This window comes from Heterocephalus glaber, unplaced genomic scaffold (genome assembly GCF_053883595.1).
Source record: "Heterocephalus glaber isolate CG9 unplaced genomic scaffold, H.glaber_assembly_v1.0 deba00000768, whole genome shotgun sequence".
Classification (NCBI taxonomy): Eukaryota; Metazoa; Chordata; class Mammalia; order Rodentia; family Bathyergidae; genus Heterocephalus; species Heterocephalus glaber.
In genome coordinates this window covers 9,868,212-9,888,913 of record NW_028258162.1, presented here as the reverse complement: position 1 = coordinate 9,888,913, position 20,702 = coordinate 9,868,212, and the positions used below count along the sequence as shown (strand labels likewise).

Here is a 20,702-nt window from a genome sequence, read left to right as displayed (position 1 = left end):
TTCTTCTGTGATGTCTCCCCAGTCCATCCTCAACACTATATTTTTCTTCTGCTTTCTTTTCTTTCTTTTTTTTTTTTGTGGTACTGGGGATCGAACTCAGGACCTTAGGACCTTGCCCTTGCAAGGCAGGCAGTGGCACTACTGAGCTAAATTCCTGGCCTTTTTCTTCTGCTTTCTAACAATGATGGGCAATGATGCCTCTTCAGGGCCATCGCTGAAGTCACAGTTCATGTTTATTGTCACCTGGTAGCTGATGGCACTTAGTTAAGCATTCAGCACAGTGTAAAATATAGTCTTCATCTTGTACAAGTCCACACCAGACTGGACTTGATCTCTTACTCTCCTTTTGACATTGTAAGCCCACCAAAGCAGAAATGTGACTTCTTAGAACATGTACTTCAAAATTAGAAAACATTAAGTATACTGATACTTAATTAAATATTCGGTTGTAAAGAAAGATAAAAAAATACCAACTCTCGTCTTTTTTCTCTAATTTCAATGAGCAATTAAGGCTCCCATCTAAAGAAATAAGATGATCTGAATATAGGTGGAAAGAGGAAAGCCAACATTAGAAGGCCTAACATTAAGTGCATGTGCATTAACTTTAGCTTAAATGTCTAAAAACCAATAGGTGCAAAAGGTAATTCACAAGCCACATTTTTCCCCAAATGAAAGATTGCATAAAGAAATAAAACTTGCAGTATTTTGTCTACTTCTGATTCAGTCATAGAGAAGAGGCTTAAATAATTATATGGATAGTTTGTAGAATTTCTAGCTATTTGGATGGATAATTCTAAAAGAAGCAAGTTTTATGTTGTCTTCAGTAATTGGTGACTGTCAATTAAAGGAGATTCTAATTCTCTTGATGATGCCATAATGTTCTCCTTAATTGGTATCATTAGGTATGCAAATAGATATAATGATTTATTTAGTAGATATATACTTCCATGAATATTCAAGAAATGATTATAAAAATGGCCTTAAAATATTAACAAGGCTATAATATCAAAGCAACCTGAATAATCAATGAATCTCATAGAATAAATACTTTCAATTATATATACACATGCTCTGAGTATAAAACAATGAGAATATAGAATTCTATTTTCAACTATCCATTTGCATGTTGTTCTCCAAATACTGGTCTCCCTTTTTTCAAATTTTCTTTGAATTGATAATATGCAAGTAGAAACAAGCTAAAGATTTTCATCAAAAATTAAACAAATTAGAATAGGTAGTTCTCTCTCCTTCCTACCATAGAAAAACAGGGTACAGCAATTGAACTTGACCTCAGGAGTTTCCCTTGTGTTTTTGGTTGGTTTAGGAAAAAATACATGGTTAAAAACACTCCTTTTGGATATGTTTTGGGCTCATTATAACAGAACTAGGAATTGATTTGGGCATTAGTATATTATACAAAGATTTGTCTACAGAGCACATATTTTATTAAAACTGATACACTGCTGTGTATCAACCTATTAACTTGTTTCATCATAATCCTCTATATGGATTTTTACAATTAAATAATTATTATTTATTATTATATGTCTAGGCATAGGTTTTTGTTTTATTTATTTTTTCAATACATCTTGTTTGGAAATTTTTGGACTTTCTAGATTCAGAGATTAATATCTTTTTAAAGATCATTGTGTAATATGCTTATTCACTATTTTCTAAAATATATATATTTATTGGTACATTTTAGGTATAAAATACATTTACATTTATCATTGGGTGTTTGTACCAGAACATGATGCATTTTAGTTTTTATTTTTTCTTCCATTACCTGTGCACCCTTCACCCCCTCCACCCTTCCCTATTTACACAGAGTTTGATTCCACTTTTTTTCTCATAATTTTTTCTTTCCCTTCTTCTCTTTCCCCTTTCCATTACACCATCCCCAAACCCTTGGACCTTTTCTTATTTCATAAGATGCTATATTGAAGAGTTTATTCATTATAAACTTACGTTGGGTTGGCCCTTGGTTTTAATTTAACTCTCATAGTTAAAAGTGATAGATTAATAATTACCACAAATTGTCATTTTCTAAGCTGTGCTTGATGCTATGGTATTGCTGACTATGTCATTTAGGCTAACATGCTGTGATTGATCTAATTAGTTTTCCTTCCTGATAAAATAGCTTCAGAGTCATTAGAGTTTCAAAACCCAAACACAAGCCATATCTAGAAGACACTTCTGAAAAGCAATCATTTAACAAGGGTTTTAAACACAAGCAACAAAGATACCTACCTACATTAAGCAATCTTGAAATATCAACCCAGGAATTAAATCAAGGACAGTACCAAAAACACTGTTTTTAAAATAATCCTTTTTTAGTCTCTGTATTGCCTCCTTCCAGAATCCAATTAGATGTATGTTGGACCTTCTTACACTATTGTTTATATATTTTATCTTTCATATTTCAGATCACTTCTTCTCTCAATGTAGCAGTATCAGGAACTCTAAAAGTTTATCTTGGAGTGACATCAGCAAGATGATGGAATAGGAAGCATTGGACATAGCAGTATGGACACACTGATTCAACAGCAGCAAAGAAATAAATTCTAGTTGTGAAAAACCCAGAAACTATTTTAGAGGCTTCTGCACCCTGTGCAATGTGAAGCTAACCAAATTGAAACTGGCAGTGAAGTTGGAAACACCCCCTCCCCACAATCCCTACTTCTAGCACAGTGTCATATGACTGGAAAGAGACTGACCACCCCCTTGCTCTCTGAGGAAGTAAAGATTTGGACAACACATTCAATATTTTATCTCTTTCAGGTGCTTCCCAAAAGATTGGCTTCTATCTCCCCTGCCTCAGAGTACTGATGGGTTCCACTGTATGCTAGATCTACTGAGAATAAAAGCAGCAGTCTGAACCAGCATGCAGCTCCTCTCCCTCATTTAGCATGGTGTTGGTAGAAACAACAGAAATAAAAACCTATTTCCAGCTTCTCTCTGGAGAGAAAAGAGTTGGACTATACATCAAATGTAGTATCTATTGAGGTGATACCTAACGAAATGGCTTTTCTCTCATCTGAATTTCAGTGCTGATTGACCCAGCAAATGTTTGATCCCTGAGGACTTCAGAGAACAAAAACAATATTTGAATTATTCCATGTATACCTGCCATGGGTTTTCCCGTAAGTCTTCTCCTCTGTGAGTCTTGTCTATGAAAACTAAGAGAAGAGGTGGTTTTTTTAAAATGTGTAAATGCCAACACAGTCATAGAAAACAAAGGAAACAGAGAAACATCTAAACAAAGGAGCAATAGGGCTGGGGATTTAGCTCAGTGGGGCTGCCGCCTGCCTCGCAAGCACAAAATCCCAAGTTCGATCCCTAGTACCAAAACAAAACAAAAACAAAAACAAACAACAACAACAAAAACACGCACACAAAGGAGTAATATAAAACTCCAGGTGTTAACCCTAGTGAAATGGAGACATGAATTACCTGACAGAGATTTCAAAGCAACCATAATGGAAATGTTCAAAATGCTCAGTAGAACAGTGCATGGACAAAGTGTGAATTTGCCCATGAATTTTATTTTATTTCTTTACTTTTGGTACTGGGAACAAACTCAGGAACTTGCACTTGTGAGGCAGGCACAGCACCACTGAGCTAAATCCCTGGCCATGAATTTTAAATAGAACTAAACAGAAATGTTGGAGCTGCAAAATATAACTCAACTGACCTATTCAATAGGGGGGCTCCAACAGCAGATGACAACCAGTAGAAGACTACAGCAGTCAGTGAAAGCAAAGGGAAGTCATTTGAAATTTTCCAGTTAAGTGGACCATAGTATGTTTTGGGAAAGTTCTAGGTAAAGAAGTGAAAATACCAGGAAGCTTAGTCAAAGATACAATGGTTGGAAGCATATCAGATCAAAGGGAGTAAATCACATCTACAGATGAACTCAAGGAAATATATAGCAAGCCAAATTATAATCAAACTGTCCAAAGCCAAAGAAAAAGACATTTTGAAAGCAGCCAGAAAATACTGACCTGTTGCATGCAAATGAACTCTCATAAGATTATCAGTGGAGTTTTCAAAAGAAACCTTATAGCCCAGAGAGGAGTAGGATGATATGTTCAAGTCCTAAAAAAAGAAACAACTTCCAACCAATGAGATTATGCCTGACAGAATTGTTTTTCCAAAATACAAGAGAGATAAAGACGTTTCGGAACTATAAAACCTGAGAGTTCATGAACACTAGATGCACTGTATTACTTGGCTTTTCTATTGTTGGAATAAAATACCTGATGTAAACAACTTGAAGGAGAACAGGTTTACTTTGGCTCACAGTTTCAGAGGTTTCAGTCCATGGTCAGCTGGTCCCAAGGCTGAAACATCATAACAGGAGGGAAGGGCAGAGGAAAACTTTTCCATTGCAGCTGAGAAGAGAGCAGGAAGAGCCAGAGAGAGAGGGAGGGGCTGAGGACAGAATATTTCCCTCAAAGGCATGGCCCCAGTGACCTATGTCCTCCAACTTAGCTCCATTCCCACTAACTCATTAGTTTCCTCATGACCCAAACACCTTTTGAAAGCTCTACCTTTGAATGTGTGAGACTTTTGTGGAACACTGTAGACCTATACCATAACAACTGCTTTACAAGAAATACTAAAGAAGGCTCTTTAACTTGAAACAAAAGAATGCTCAGCAGCAACGTGATACCAAGAGAGTATAAAATTCATTGATAAGGGTATGTATATAGACAAATACAGACTATTGTACAGTTGGTTTTCTCATAATATGTATCATGGCTTCTGTATCCACAGATTCAACCAACCATTGCTTGAAATTTTTTGTTAAAAAATTGTTTCTGTACTGAACATGTATGGATATTTTGTTATTCCATAACCAATACAATACACCTATTATTTATACAGTATCTACATTGCATTAGGTATTTTAAGTGATACAGATATGTTTTAAAATATATAGGAGGACACACATAGCTTACAAGCAAATGCTATGCTACTTTATGATTTTGGTATTATTGGAGGAGTTTTGTGACCAATTCTCTGCAGATACCAAGGATGATTATATCACTGTGACATGGTGGGTAAATCACTTCTATTGTAGTATGAAAGTTAAAATGCCAAAGTATTATAATAACTATAACTATAGTTATGTGTGTATATATATATATATATAATAGATATAAATTGTGACATCAATAACAAAGCATGGAGGAAGAAGTAAAAGTGTAGTGTTTTTGTATGAAACCAAATTTCAATTGTTATCATCTTAAAATAGATTGTTACAACTGTAAAATATTCTATGTAAGGCCCATGGAAACCACAAAGTGAATTCCTATAGAAGTCGCACAAATGAGAAATATAAATGAATCAAAGCGTATTGATAGAAAATCAGTGAAACACAACAAAAGACAGCAAAAGAGGAAAGGCAAGACAGAAGAACTATAAGACAAACAGAAATCAATTAACAAAATGCCAAAGGTAAATCTCTTCCTTTAACAATTACCTTAAATATTAATGGATCCCCATAAAAAGGCAAGAGTGACTGAATGGATTAAAAATCAAGATCCAATAATATGTTGTCTAAAGACACTCAGTTCAGGTTTAAGGACACATATAAGCTGAAAGTGAAGGGATGGAAAATATAGTCTTCGCAGATGAGAGCTAAAGAGAGCAGGGGCACCTATACTTTTTTTTTTTACTTTAAAATTGAATATTTATTATAATTATTACTTCCATTTAGTTTAATAGAACTGTGTTTGTTTTCATAACTAAATTATCCATTGAGGACCACCATAATTATTAAACAAAACTCCTAAACTAGATTAGATTACATGCTTAATTTGTTTCCCCACATTCTGAAAATATTTTAAGTCCAATCATCTTTTGGCTTAATTTCCTCTAAAGTGATCCAGAACTACAAACTGTCTGAATCAGTGAATGTACAAGTGCTGCTTAAAGGGTATGGTTTACATTCCATTTATGCAAATAGCTTCACATAAATGTAAGTAAGTGAGTTTGAAGCCAACCTAGGCTACATAGTAAGTTCAAGGCCAGCTTGAACTACGTAGTGAGACCCTGCCTCAAAAAAAATTAAATAAAGAAAATAAAGCACCTTATTAAGTCACTTCATCCACCTTCAAATCTGGCTCAGATCAGCAGGTGCCTACTAAACAATGCCCCTCTCCATTGTTGTAGCATGGGCAGGGACAGCTGCTGACTCTCAGCTTTCCACCAGGCTCTCAAGCCTCCTCTATTGGGCACTCAGTGGAAAGATGTTCGGATTCATTCTATCTTTCTTTGTTTTCCAATCTCAAATGAAAATCACCCTTTTCCTGGTGTTGTCACAGTAAAACCTGAATAATAAAGTATCGAGATGATCTAGTATATTTGAAATTAAATCGTATGACTTATCACTGTCACATTTCAAAAGTTTTCAAAAGTGGTAATGCTGACAAGAAGGCTCAGGGCCCCAAAGGTGGTGGCAATACAGTAAAGGTCTGACACATTCTGTGTGAAAAACACGGAAAAATTATGGAAGCCATGGAAAAGTTAAAGTCTGGAATGTGATTCAATGAAGTGGTCACACAGTATAGTGAAGATAAAGCCAGGCAAGGGGGTGACTTGGGTTGGATGACCAGAAGGACCATGGTAGGACCATTTTAAGAAGCAGCATTTGCCTTGCCTGTGAGTGGAATGGACAAGCCTGTGTTTACAGACCCACCAATTAAGACAAAATTTGGATATCACATTATTATGGTTGAAGCAAAAAAATAAAATTATATGAGGGGCACTTATACTTAAAGTAGACTTTAAATCAGAAATGGTTATAGAGACAAAGGAGGATAATATATAATCATAAAAGACAATTCTCCAAGAAAATATAACCATTATAAATACATGTATAAGAACACCCATATAAAGCAAATATTGAAAAAGCAAAGCGAGAAATAGAGCAATACAAGAGAATAAACACTTCACTTTCATTCATGGATAGAACAACCAGGTGGAAAATCATTGACGTGGATCTCAGTCTATGGACCTAACACATGTACTGAGCAATAGCAGCGAAATATTCACCCTTCTTTGGTGGACACGGAACATTATCCAGGATAAGTCACATGTTAGGTCACCAACCAAGTCTTAATAAAGTTAAGAAACTAAAATCATGCCAAATATCATTTACAATCATAAAGAAAAAAGGTAGACATCAATAGCATAAGGAAAAGTAGAACATTCAAAAATATGTGTTAATTAAACTATACATTTCCAAACAACTAGTGAGTAAACTAAGAAATTAGAAAAGAAGAAAATATCTTGGGACACAAAATGAAAACCCAATATACTAAAACTGATGGGATGCAGCACAAGAAGTAGTAGAAGCAAAGTTTACAGTGTTAAGTGCGTACATTAAAAAAAGAAAGATCTCAAAAAAAATAAAATAAAAAAAGAAAGATCTCTAAAAATAACCCAACCTAAATAATCTAAATTGACACCTCAAGAAAATCAAAAGGAGAAAATAAGTTAACAGAATAAAGGAAAGAGTAAAGATTTTACCAGCGATAAATGACATAGAGAATAACAAAACAATTTGAAAACAATGAAATGAAGAGCTGGCTTTTTGAAACAAAAAATTGATAAACTTTTATGTAAACTAGAGAAAAGGAGAGAAAACTCACGTTATGGCTTGCATCTAGAGGTCCCCCAAAGCCTCATGCAGTCATAGGTGGGGCTTTTTCAGAGGTGGCTGAATCTGGAGTGTGGGATGCTGGGATTAAGGGTGTGCAACTAAATATAAAACAGAGGACCATAAAGACTACTATGAACAGTTGCATGCCACTAAACTGGTTAACTTGGAAGCAATGAATAAATGCCTAAGAACGTATAAGCTATCAGGACTGATTCAAGAAGAAAGAGAAAGTCCGGATACACTTTCAGCTAGTAAGGACATTATTTTAGTAAGAAAGAGCTTCTCAATAAAGAAAAACACAGGGCCATGCACCAGGTTTCACTGGCAAATTTTACCAAACATTTAAAGAGAATTACTGCTAAGTCTTTCAAATGTCTCCAAAAAATTGAAGAGGGGGGAATCTCCAGACTCATCTCACAAGGCCAGAATTATCCTTAAACTAATGTGAGATAAAGATGCTACAAAATAAAAGACAATCGCAGGTTGATATTCCTGATGAACATAGATGTAAAGATCCTCAAAAAATAGTAGTAAACCAAATTCAACATCATATTAAAAGGATTACATACCACGACAAAGTGAGATTTATCCCTGGATGGTTGAACATATGATAAACAATTGTGATATAACACATCAACAGAATGAAAGATAAAGATCATAGATAATGACCAAAAGATGATCATTTCAATGGATGCAGAAAAAATTAACTTCAACACTTTCATAATAAAAACCTTCAACAAACTAAGAATTGTTGGGGAAATTACCCCAAATAAAATGAACGTACTATATGATAAGATCACACCTAATCTTAAACTCAGTTGTGACAGCTGAAAACTTCTCTTGCGCATCAGGAACATGACAAGATGTGCAGTACTACCGCTTCCATGTAATGTGCTATTGGAAGTCCCAGCCAGAACAAGTCTGCAATAAAAGAAATAAATGACATCCTCACCATACAGGAAGACATAAAATTATCCCCATTTGCAGAAAGTATGGTCTTACAGACTCTAGTAAACCTGTTAGAACTAGTAATTCAGCAAATTTTCGGGACTAATAACTTCATCAAGTCAACATGCAACAATCAGTTGTGTTTCTCTATACAATAACAAACTCTCAAAAGGAAATTAGAAAAACAATTCCATTTAAAATTGCATCAAAAAGAATACAATACTTAAAAATAAACTTAAGGAAGTAAAAGACTTGCATACTGAAAACTACCAAACATTAATGAAGGAAATGGAAGAAGTTGCAAATAAATGAAAAGATATCACATGTTCATGGATGGAAAGGCTTAATATTTATTAAAATGTCTATACTACCCAAAGTTAAACACAGATTCAAACAATCTCCATCAAAATCCCAATGAATGTTTTTTACTGAAATAGGAAACCCAACTCAATTTTATATAGAATCTCAAAGCACCTGTAATAGCCAAAACATCTTGAAAAATAAGAACAAAGCTGAAAGCATCATATTGCCTGATTTAAAAATACAGTACAAAACTACAGTAATTAACACAGAATGGTCCTGGCATAAAGACAGAAATAGATCAAAATTATGAGCCCAGAAATTAACCCATGTATACACAGCCAACTGGTATTTGACAAGGATGCCAAGATATTAAATGAGAAAAGACAGTGTCTTCAACTAATGGTATTGGAAAAATCAGATATTCACATGCAAAAGAATAAAGTTCAGACCCTTATCTTACACAGAACACAAAAATCAACCCAGAATAGAGCAAAGACTTAAATAAAGACCTGAAACTGTGAAACTGCTATTTAAAAAAAAACAGAGACTGGGGAAGGTTCATGACATTACCATCTTCAATGATTTCATAGATTTATCACCAAAAGCACAGGCAGCAAAAGTAAAAACAGACAAGTGGGAGTACATCAAACTAATAAGCTAGAAGTTTCTGCACAGCAAGAGAAACAGTGAAAAGGCAATTTATGGGATGAGAAAAATATTTGCAAACCATATATCTGATAAAGGGTTAAGTTCCAAAATATACAAAGAACTCCTACAACTCAATAGCAAAAAGCCCTGACAAGCTGATTATAAAATAGGCTAACAACTTGAATAGACCTGACTCCAAAGAGAGCCTACAGTCAGCTGGCATGCAAAATGATGCTGAGAATCAGGAAGAGGCAGATCAAAATCTTAATGAGATATCATCTGAGGCATGTGATAACCAAGAATACACCTTGAAGACATTCTGCTGCATGAAATAAGCCATTCACAGAGGTAAAGTACTGTGTGATTCTACTTTTGCGAGGAATCTGCAATGGTGAAACTCGCAGAAACAGGAGAGTGGTGGTTTCCTGGGCTGAGGGAATGGACAAAGAAAAGATTAGTAGCTTAGTAAGTTCAGTTATACAAAATGATCAAATTTTAGAGCTCAGCTGTACATCATACCTATATTTAACAATACTGTATAGTACACTTAAAATCCATTAAAGAAGTAGGTCTTATGTTATATTGCCTCAAGAAAGTTTTTTTTAAAAAATCTACCTTCCAGTTTATCAGATCTCTCTTCATTGCACCTGGTCTGTCATTTAACAAATCCTTACCATTTAACAACGGTAAAGAGTTTCCACCTCTAAATGTTATATTTTTCCTTTCAAAAAGTTTGATTTTTAGAACATGATGAGCCAATATTTATAGAATGTGTTCTTTAAACATATATACAATACATGGATTTCATATTCTGCACCTGATAGTTCCAATATTGGTAGTTTATGTAGATCAGACGCAGTAGGGTCCTTTTCCCTTTCTAACTCTCCCTAATGGTTAGTTAACTTCTTGCTTAGTGACTTAGCATTGTGAGCTCATGTTTTTGGACTTTCATTTGTGAGAAATGTTAGATGCCCACAGTGCATTAATTTTAAGAGGATTTTCATTTTCTGCCTCTATGCAGTTGGGGACACTGCCAGTCGGGACCATCAGCATTTTTGACTCTTGGTTTTGGTTTATCCTTTACCTTACAATAACATGACTTTAGGCCACATGGCCATGTGAGTGAAGACACAATGGCAGGCATTCTCTCCATTTTTTTTTTTATTCTTCTGTACTCACGGAAGAGGCTGTACGAAGAGTTTTCTTCAAGATTGTCCCTCTGCAAGGCAGATATTTTTGCTTATTCATCCCACAATGGTGTCACTATTGTCCCTGGGGCTCAGTGACTACTACCCACTGATGTGTCTATTAGAACTCCCTAGGGTATGGAGGATTGAAGGAGAGCACAACCACCCAGCAAATGACAGGTGTGGCTTTCACTCGGTCTGGTGCTCTGCATTGATGCTTTCTTGTTGCACTGGTCTCAGAGGAATTTCTCTACTTTCCTTCCAGAACAATCAGGCATTACAAAATATATTCATAGTATTCTTTTTAAATTCACAAGTTTTAGCTTCGGCCCTCAGGGACTGCATTCTGTGAACATCTATTACAGACTGTTTCTGTCATTATTTGTTGGTGATTCTTCCAGTTATAGGTATTCAAGAATCTTTGTGAAATAACTTCAGTAAGTGAGGCAAAATGGAATAGAGCTGAGATTTTCCTAGTGTATTATCTTTCAATATTTGAGATGCTTCTTCACAAATCTCTAAAAACGTAAATGGCAGCTCCAGCACAAAAATAAAAGACATTACACTGTGCTAGAAATGGAAGTCACAAATCAGTCCTTATCTTCTTAGAAAGAAGTTCATAATCAAAAGCAGAAAACTACTCTCTGGGATAAATGAAGGACAGCTAAACAAATACTAACATGATATAAAATAATTACGGAATGCAAGTATGAAATTAAAAATAAGGATAGAAGGAAGCTGAATGTTTGTTTTTTTTGTACCAGGAATTGAACTCGGGACCTTGCCCTTGCGAGGCAGGTGGAAGCACCACTGAGCCAAATCCCCAGCCCAGCTGAATGATTTAAAGGGTCCTTATTGCTGTCTCTCTTCTGAAAGGAGAGGGGAACCTCTATCAATGTGGGACAGACTTTCTTGGACACCTGAAGCTATGAATTGAACATGTAGGAAGCATTTTAATTCTGGTGCCAATTCAGTTTAAAATGCTCTAAAATGAAACTAAGCAAGATATTATGGGCTCAATTACAAGAACTGCATCATTTTAAATATTAAAGATTTCAAAAAAATTCTTATTGGGAGTATATATTTGCAACTAAAAAAGGGCCATGGATGCCTTTGTTTGTATTAAGATGCAATATTTAGAATATGCTGGCTTGGTGTTTTAGAAGCAAGTCTTCAAGTTGCATGAACCTTAATACTTAGATTTTCCTTCTGCTCCTACTCTGACCCTTGAATGTTGGGGTGCCCGGGGCCTGGATTAGGGTGCTTCCTTAGACATGGGTCACACTCACTTTCTATGCCTTCATCTCTTGGGCTTCATACACTCCCACAGCTTTCAATAGCACTTAGACCTCATACAATGGCCCACTCAATCGTAACTGTCATCCCAGGCCTGATCTCTAAACCCATGAGTTCAACTTCTTATCTGACATCTTCCTTGGATTCTTGAGAACCTCACCAAATTATCATCACAAAGAGTACTTTTTATGGTCTCACTTCCTCTACAACTTTTTCTTGTTTAATTTTTGTCACAAATGACACAGTTAAACTCCATGAAACCCATGCCTTTCATCCACGTGGAGCCTCCACCAGTGCCTAATAGTTAGGAAGGAGCCAATGAATGGTTCTCGATGGAATGCAAGAGTGAATACACTTTTCTCTTTCGAAATAACTTCGAACAGCCTCCCCCTCCCTTCACCTTTTCCCTTATCTCTTCCCTCTTGGTACAGCCCAATGGGTGGGTCCACTTGGCCATTTCCTAAATGCAGCATAGCATGGTCTTTCTTCATACTTTCTTTCATTGCCTACCTAAGAAATTCTTATTATCCGAGGGAAATAGCCTGCTTCACCTCTGTGCATTCATAATTTTGTACATAAATCTATTTTGAAAAAATTATTTCAATATCCAGATAGCCCAAATATCTCAGCCACTGTATAATCCTCCTCAAGGGCAGAAAACATGTTATATATATATATTTTTTTAGCTTTCCAGTTGCTACACAATGTCAGATACAGAGGAGATGTCAATGATTTTGGTTTTTGAGTGCGTAAAGGCTGGTAGAAATTATATTTTCAGAAAACTTAATTACCAAGGTCAAATAATAAAACATTTGCTCAAAAAAGATCTATCTAATGGATGTCTAACACGTATTTAAAACAGAGTTTTTTAAGTTTATTAATTCCAAAATAATGTATAAAATGCCAAATAACAGCATATTATATATATTCCTATGCATATGACTAGCTGTCATTTATAAGCATAATATTCTATAGTCTGAACAAGTAATTTTGCTTAAATAACATTTTTAATGTCTAACTTGTGTATATTTACAAATATAAATTACAACAAATACATCTGTATTCCTAACAGTACATTTGATTCATGTTTCGTACATAGAAGGAATCTCTTTTTTCTTTATTTTGACACACAGATTCTCGATGACTGACTGTGTAAACAAACATAACCTCTCCTTTATCATACAACAAATACTCGAGTGCGTCGGGTCACACGCGTCTGTGGAGTCAAGCTAGATGATCTGCGTGTTTTTAAGCCCACTCTAAAATTTCGAGACCATTAATCCTCTTTTCCTCAATGACTTGTGGTTCTTCAGGGCAGAAGCATTTGGTTTTTGACCACACTTGTGAGTTTTTATGAATCTTTCTACATTAAGTAAACTTTGCTGCATTAGAGAAAACTATAGATTTGCTAAAAGAAAACCCCAGATTAAATTTAACCCACCTCTAACTCCTTTTCTGACATATTGAATTTTAATAGAATTAAGGAAGCAAGTAAAATATGGGAAAGAGAATTCCTTACCTTTCTTATTTCTCATCTATTATTAGATAGAAAAGACAAATGTAGATAAGGTTAGATAGGAAAATAAGGAGAACTAGAGATAAGAGTTGGTTTCAATATTCACAGTCATAGCTCATATTTAGTTCGGGAAAAACTGGAATGAAATACTACTAAGTAGCAATAAGTGTGGTTAGTTCTTGTATGAAAAATAACTGGACAGGGCTGGGGATTTAGCTCAGTGGCACCACGCCTGCCTCGCAAGTGCAAGGTCCCGAGTTCGATCCCTGGTACCAAAAAAAGAAAAGAAAAGAAAAAAGAAAAATAACTGAACAGGCTAAAAGCCATATGAATTTTAGCAATAGCATCCAGAGAAATTTAGCGGCCCATACAGATGTGTAATGCACGACTCCAGGGTGGCTGGTTCCAATAATGAACCAAAATGGTGAATTTTAGTAGCTGTGAGCATAAATCGCCATTGCTTTGTTAAATGAATGCTGTATCAGGCTGGGGATTTAGCTCAGTGGTTCTGCTGCCTGCCTCACAAGTGCAAGGTCCAGAGTTCGATTCCCCGGTACCAAAAAAAGGAAAAAAGCTGTATCCTTGGCATCAGCTTTTCTCAAATATTGAGTGGTTCTGACCCCAACGGTAGTCAGAAAAAGAAATCAGCACAAATACATTCTTGATTCTAGAAAATACTAAAGTAAGGCTCTACTAGTGCATAAGTGCTTAGTAGTATCAGATTTTTACAGGAAAAACAGAACCAAGAGTGTGCCTTTTGGAGAAATTACTTATCTTCAGACGTAATTACCTTCCATGTCACTGCAGTGTGCAAAGGTCTAATGCCACTGCAGTATCCAGAACGAAGTTGCACCCTAATACCTGCAGGTATTTGAAAGCAATCCCAAATAATATGTGCTGTGGGAAGTGAGATGCATGTGCGGTTTGCCTGCTGGACATAAAGAACAGCTCAGAGTTTGCAGCCGTGGATTTGTAATGGAGTCTCCCCGGAGTGGGTGCACACACGATGTCTAAAAGAGAGTGAGTTTTTACTTCCACAGCATCCAGAGGTAAACAGAGACCCCATCCCATTGCGCTTGACTTACATAGGGCATTCATGCAGCGCGCAGGCTCTGGAAAGCAACAGATACACATTAACTAAGTCGTTAATGCTCACCAATACCTCTGCCCATAAACCACATATTATTATTCTTTAATGGCTGATGAAACTCAGTCGGGAAGGATAATTGCTTTCTCAAGGCCACAGAGAAAGCCTTGCATCAGAACAGAAGCAGACTTGAGTGATTTTTGGCCCACAGGCTTGTACTTGGCCCACCAGGTCATGCATTAGAGTACAAAGGTTCTGTATCCCTTCATTGTTCTCAGTGTTACAGTAGCATCTTCAGACCGTGATACATTTACTAACTCTACTGACTCTGAAACGTGTTCTCCTTCTTTTTCACTTCTTTGTCTTGTGTAAGAAGCATAACATTGGACTTTAAACAAAAAGGGTTACAAACAGAAGTATCTTGAATTACAGAATATTTCAGGGACCAGACTAGCCAATCTCAAGGTTTGACTAATTTTATTAATTTCTTTGATGAGCAGATTTTCTTTTTCTTTTATTTATTTATTTATTTTTGTTTAAAAAGGTGTTTTAGCACAGTGGTAAAGTATGCAAGAGTTGGAAGTTAACACTCCTAAAATTGGAAATCCAGTTCTGTCTCTCCCCATCTTCATGATTGGGGGAAATAGCTCAAGTTTTCTGTCTCAGTTTCCTCATCTGCAAAATAGAGACGGAACTGGTACTGTTGGGAGAACTGCATGCGACAATGTATTTCCAATGAGCTCAGAGCTATGCTGGCCACACAAGAGGGCCCCAGTGGGTGTTAGAGTCCATCACCACCACCACCATCATGAAGACATAAAAGAGGGAAGCTCTTTTTTCAAACCAAAGTTGTCAGATTCATGTTCACATCTAAGAAAGCTTTTCATTATTTAGAGCAGATAAGGAGCAGGTATAAATTTAAGAATTAATTACGAACTGTGGGTTAAATCATCAGGGGGATGTTTCAAAGCAGAAGCCAGGAGAACCCAGAAAGCTCAGGAAGACATGCTGCATTCCTGGACAGGCACCACGTCCTGCTCTTAGGTAAAATTGTTGGCTCACATCAATGCGCCCTTCAACATTCATCTTCCACCTGGTGGATTTCATTATGAAGAAAGTTTTTCACAGGTCTTAATTAGCAGTTGTCCTATAGATTATGAATTACCAGGCTCTTCTGAACCATTTGTTCAGATGAAAAACACACCAACTTCACGGTGATGTGTTTACACATGTCATAAAACAAATGTGTCTGCTACCCTCAAGCTGAAACACACCATGAGAACTGCATAAAATAAAGCACAGGGATACACTGCTTATATATAGAAAAGTAATATTTCAGTCTCAAAATAATAATAATAAGAAAAACTCTTTGGAAATTCAAAATATAATGATGATCAAAACTGGACAGTACAGAAGTTGGAAAATAAAGTCTAGAAAATCTGACTTTAGAATCATAGGCGGTTCAAAAAAAGAGAAAAGTATAGCAAACAGAGGAATAAATTATTAAAGAATTAATAGAAAAGAAAACTCCAAACTGAAGGTCATTACTTTTCAAATTGAAAGGGCCCATTCAATATCCAGTCAAAATAAATGAAGAAAAATCCCACAGTTTTACATACTTCAGTGACATTTCAAAACTTGGAGGATAAAAAGGAGATGTTGGAATGAGAGAGAGGGAGGGAGGGAAGGAGGGGGGAGAAAGAGAGAGAGACAGACAGAGAGAGAGAGAGAGAATCACCTACAGAGGAATGTGTGAATGTGTGAGCAACACAAGCTTCCTTATCAACACTCATAGATCCCAAAAGATAGTGAAGAAAAATCTCATCATTATGTGGGAAGAATTATCTGCAGACTAAAGATTTGTGCCTATTCAGACTCTCACTGAAATGTTAAAAGAGAACATGTAAAAACTCAGAAAGTTACCTTCCTTTTAACTTTTCTTAGAAAATTTCTTGGGATAGTGCTTCAAGAAAATGAAATAAAATAAAAGGCCCCAGGAGCAGGCCATAAAGAGGGATAAAGAGCAAAAGCAGTCTCTCTGTCTCTCTCTGTCTCTCTCTCTCTCTCTCCTCTCTCTCTCCTTGGAATGGAAGCCAGGGCCTCAGCAAGCACTCTGTGTCACTACATTACAAACCCTATAATTTTCTGATCTTTGGACAACCAGTTTAAGTGAAAGCCTAACACAAATAGCTATCATATTAAGAAATTTAATCATATTCTCCAACAATTAAAGGTTTCTATTAGTACCATGTATGGTGGGTAGAGATGAAAATAACTGTTTAGAAAATAAAAACAAAGACGCATTCTAGCGGCATTTTCCCAATAATCCATATTGCTGTCACTTTCAGAAGTCTTGCGGTAGGTGGGACTCTTCCTCTGCTCCTTAGAGCATCACAAAGAAAACACTACCATATTAATTCATAATCTTCCTCCAGTTTTCCTTTCACAAAAATGTACATCATTTATATTGATCTTGCACTTTGATAATAACCCTTGGTTTCAAGTGACTTTTATTTATGTATTTTTAAAATTTATTATTGTTATTTTTATACCAGGGATCGAACTCGGGTCCTTGCTCTTGCGCAGCAGGCGGTGAAACCACTGAGCCAAATCCCCGGCTCCTCAAGTGACTTTTGATGAATCTCCAAGCCAATGTGTTTGCAAAAAGAAATTATTTTCACACACAAATTCTATTCAGAGATAGCCTCATAGGGTGCCAAAAACAAAAACAAAGGTCCGCATTTTAAACATAGTTTGGAATAAGCACCTAACTTCAGGTCATTAGTATGAAAAATCTGCCCCCCAGCACACTTTACAAACACAGGTATTTTTAGCATAAAAATGTTTGGACATTCTTTAGGTTGAAGTGGTTGACATTTCAGACTCATATGCTAGCACGTCAAAGAAAGTTTGCCTTTTAAGCAGCCAAAATCCAGTCTATTCAACAACTTCTAACAATGATTCCAAAGTCTTTGAGTGTTTGTATATGCGTTTCATGAAGTATTTTGGTCCCAGTTTTTGTACAAATACTTCATTGATCAAGTGAACAAAACAACAATAATAAAGCTAAGGAAAAACTAAAATTTCCAGACAGATATTTGCATAGTTGAAATCGCATATAACATGTGGTATTATTGCATGTTCATTTGTAATAGCTTTTTCATAGAAAAGAGGCCAAGATTAAAATTATAAAAGTAGCTTATTTTTTCTTATAAAACACAAAGATCTCATAAGAAGAATGAGAATATTAAAACAATTTTTTACTTTACCATAAAATTACACGATCAAATACTACATTTTTAGTAGAGAAAGCAAAATATATTAAAATAAGTCTTATAAAATATTTCTTAGGGATTTAATATGTAGTTCTTTGATCAATAAAAGAAATTACTATTACATTTTCAGCTAACAATTTAATTGTCCTCTGTGATTATATACACTAAAATAACAGTTAGCTCTTTTTAGTTACTGCATTTCCCAATTAGGGGTCAGATATTCAACATTTTTGATAAGTGAAACATTATAACATTCACCTGAGAGGGTTTATTTAAACATGCAGGTAACACAGCTCCTAGGGAGTTCTGTCATGCTTGGCAAGGAACTATATCATTAGATTAACATTTTAGACACAATTCGTTTTTAAAAGAGATAAAAAGAGAAAGATCCTGTTGCTAGTTCATGATGTGGTTTTAGGACAGTTATTTTCTTTTGTTTTCAAATAGACAAGCAATAAGAAACTTGGTGTAAGTATGACTAGAATATGAAATACCATAAAACAATCAAGAATAAAATCTGTCATTGTGAAAGAGAGATGGAAACAGTCCATTTTTCTTATATTGTTCCTTAATTAATGATAGAAATTTCTATTACTTCCCTCTTCCTAACTATTGGACTTTGGAAACTGTTTCACACCCACAAACAGAAGTTTGGAATCCGCCAAAGCCTCATTCATTGCAGGCGCCTGGCAGTATGAGTGAGCAGGAAGTTTCCAGGCAGAAGCTGACAAAGGCAGCCCAGGTGAAACATTACCTTTGTGTGCTGAGGACTTCCGCTGAGCTGGAGTTGCCGCCGACTGCACCTGCTGCTGTTTGACCAAATTTCCGTCGCTCCCAGTCCTCAGAATCTTCTCACTTAAGCTAATTTTTCTCTGTTTACTGTTTAAATCATCCTTCCTGGATGACTGCAGCTTAGACGCTGCATTAGCAAAGAAAGGTCTTGCCGAGCGAGAAGGTTTGGACATTTTACAGAGCAGAAAACACGACAACAAAAAGAACCAACCCCAGAATGTTACCAGCTGGGGCAGCAGATTCTAAAAAATCCTTTGAGCTTCACTTTTCACCTGGCACAGTTCGAGTCTGAGGTGCAGCAGGAGATAAAGTGCAGGATAGAGTGCCTCTGGGGTTTCTCTTAAACAAAAGGCGTCACGCAAACACGCAGCCCATTTACTAGACCTGTGGAATGTAAATGTGTGCTTCGAAGAAGCCTGTGACAGCTTTGCAGTGGTAAATGCTCCAACTCAGCAAACGGCAGGCTCTGGAACAGGGAATGTCAAATTTGCATGCATGCTCGCGCGCACGCACGCACTCACACACAGAGCTCCCTCACACACAGGCTAGGCACTGGACACCTCGCAAGGGAAAATGAATGTGCGTATTACCCCACCCACTCAGGTACTGCATGTGAAAAGGAGCCAGATGTGAGGTTAATATTACTAGGAAGCTCATACCACATTCCGTTTCCAGGCACAGGTTCAAGCAAATATTTCCCTGCCTTAGCACATTCTTATATTATATTCCAAGAGTTGATCATGTCGCAAATACTCACCTTCATAATTACTTTTCCTGCTGTTTACAGAACACATATAGCACAGTGGAAACTAAAGAAAATAGAAGAATGTAGCTTCCATAACTTTCCATTCCTTTGTAGGCTGCCCATATTGACTAACTGATGAGGGGCGTTGTGTGTCTGCATAAAACAGTGTGTGAGTGTGCATATGTAAGTGTATGTAGCCGTGTGTGTGTGTGTGTGTGTGTGTGTGTGTGAGAGAGAGAGAGAGAGAGAGAGAGAGAGAGAGAGAGAGAGAGAAAGAGAGAGAGAGGAGAGGGAGTCTGGGAATATGGATTATTTTACATTTTAAAGAGCTCAGAGCTTAATGAGCACATGAATACTTGCAATCACCATGCTTTCTGAAAGGCTAATAGTAAAGATGTAAGAATCAAGAGGTCAAAGTTTTCTAGGCTGAACACATCGCTGCCACCATTTGAACACACAGCCCATACCGGAAGGTCAGCACTGCTTCTCTGCTAAGGCGGCCATTTTTCCTCTGAGTTTCCCATGTCAGTGGTTTTTATGACATGGGGTAAACTGTTTCCAACCTCTATTATTCTGGGTTCCCTTAGGGAGAGGCTACACAACTCTCCATGAACTGTAAAAAGGTTCTGGGAATTTGTGATCATGTAAATACCGTGATAAGTACGCAGCTACTTAGCACTTTATCAGGCACAGAATTATGTGGTGGGAAGAGTATCAATGTCGGGATCAACTGGAAAAGAGTTACCTCTAACCTCCAAATGTGGGCTTGGCCCGAGAAAGCATTTCCAACTTTTCATTAATAAATTGGGATAATAATTTTGGCCTTATAGGGTTACTGTATAACTCCACTGAGATGACAAGTCTGCATATTGCATGGCACACAATAGCACCTGACAAATACAAATCTCTTCACCCCATATTTCCAAAAACTTAGTTTTAATGATTCTTAATAAGTGTAGCGCTATCTTATAAAATACATCAGAGTTATGAGCTTGGACAGGGGATGTAGCTCAGTGATGGAGCCCTTGACGAGCATGTGGGAGGCCCTGGGTTTGATCTACAGTACTGAAAATAAAAAGCAAATTTGTGCAGAGCTACAAGCTGAAATTCTGACTCAGACTGTCCACAGTGGGATCACAAACATGATCTCAGACCTATAAAACTGGGGGAAAAATAACGTTCGAGTAAGCCCATAATATTTTGAGAAAGTATCCTTTGAATGTAATGAACCAC

At 36.5% G+C, this 20,702-nt stretch overlaps 1 protein-coding gene and 1 pseudogene across 5 annotated transcripts in view; one reads left to right on the top strand and one right to left on the bottom strand.

The window, feature by feature from the left end:
• Positions 1-20,702, bottom strand: part of Kiaa1217 (KIAA1217 ortholog) — a 744,735-nt gene that overhangs the window by 402,360 nt on the left and 321,673 nt on the right. The window contains exon 1 of one of the 5 annotated variants that reach the window (XM_087207125.1): positions 18,687-19,931. The exons of 3 other annotated variants lie outside the window; for them this stretch is intronic. In XM_087207125.1, coding sequence (XP_087063251.1) covers positions 18,687-18,897 — 211 coding nt within the window. In that variant the 5' untranslated portion in view covers positions 18,898-19,931. Of the gene's footprint in view, positions 1-18,686; positions 19,932-20,702 lie in introns of those variants that run through there. One more of the 5 variants, XM_087207130.1, reaches the window with a different exon arrangement.
• LOC147829086 (peptidyl-prolyl cis-trans isomerase NIMA-interacting 4 pseudogene) lies at positions 6,269-6,763 on the top strand (annotated as a pseudogene).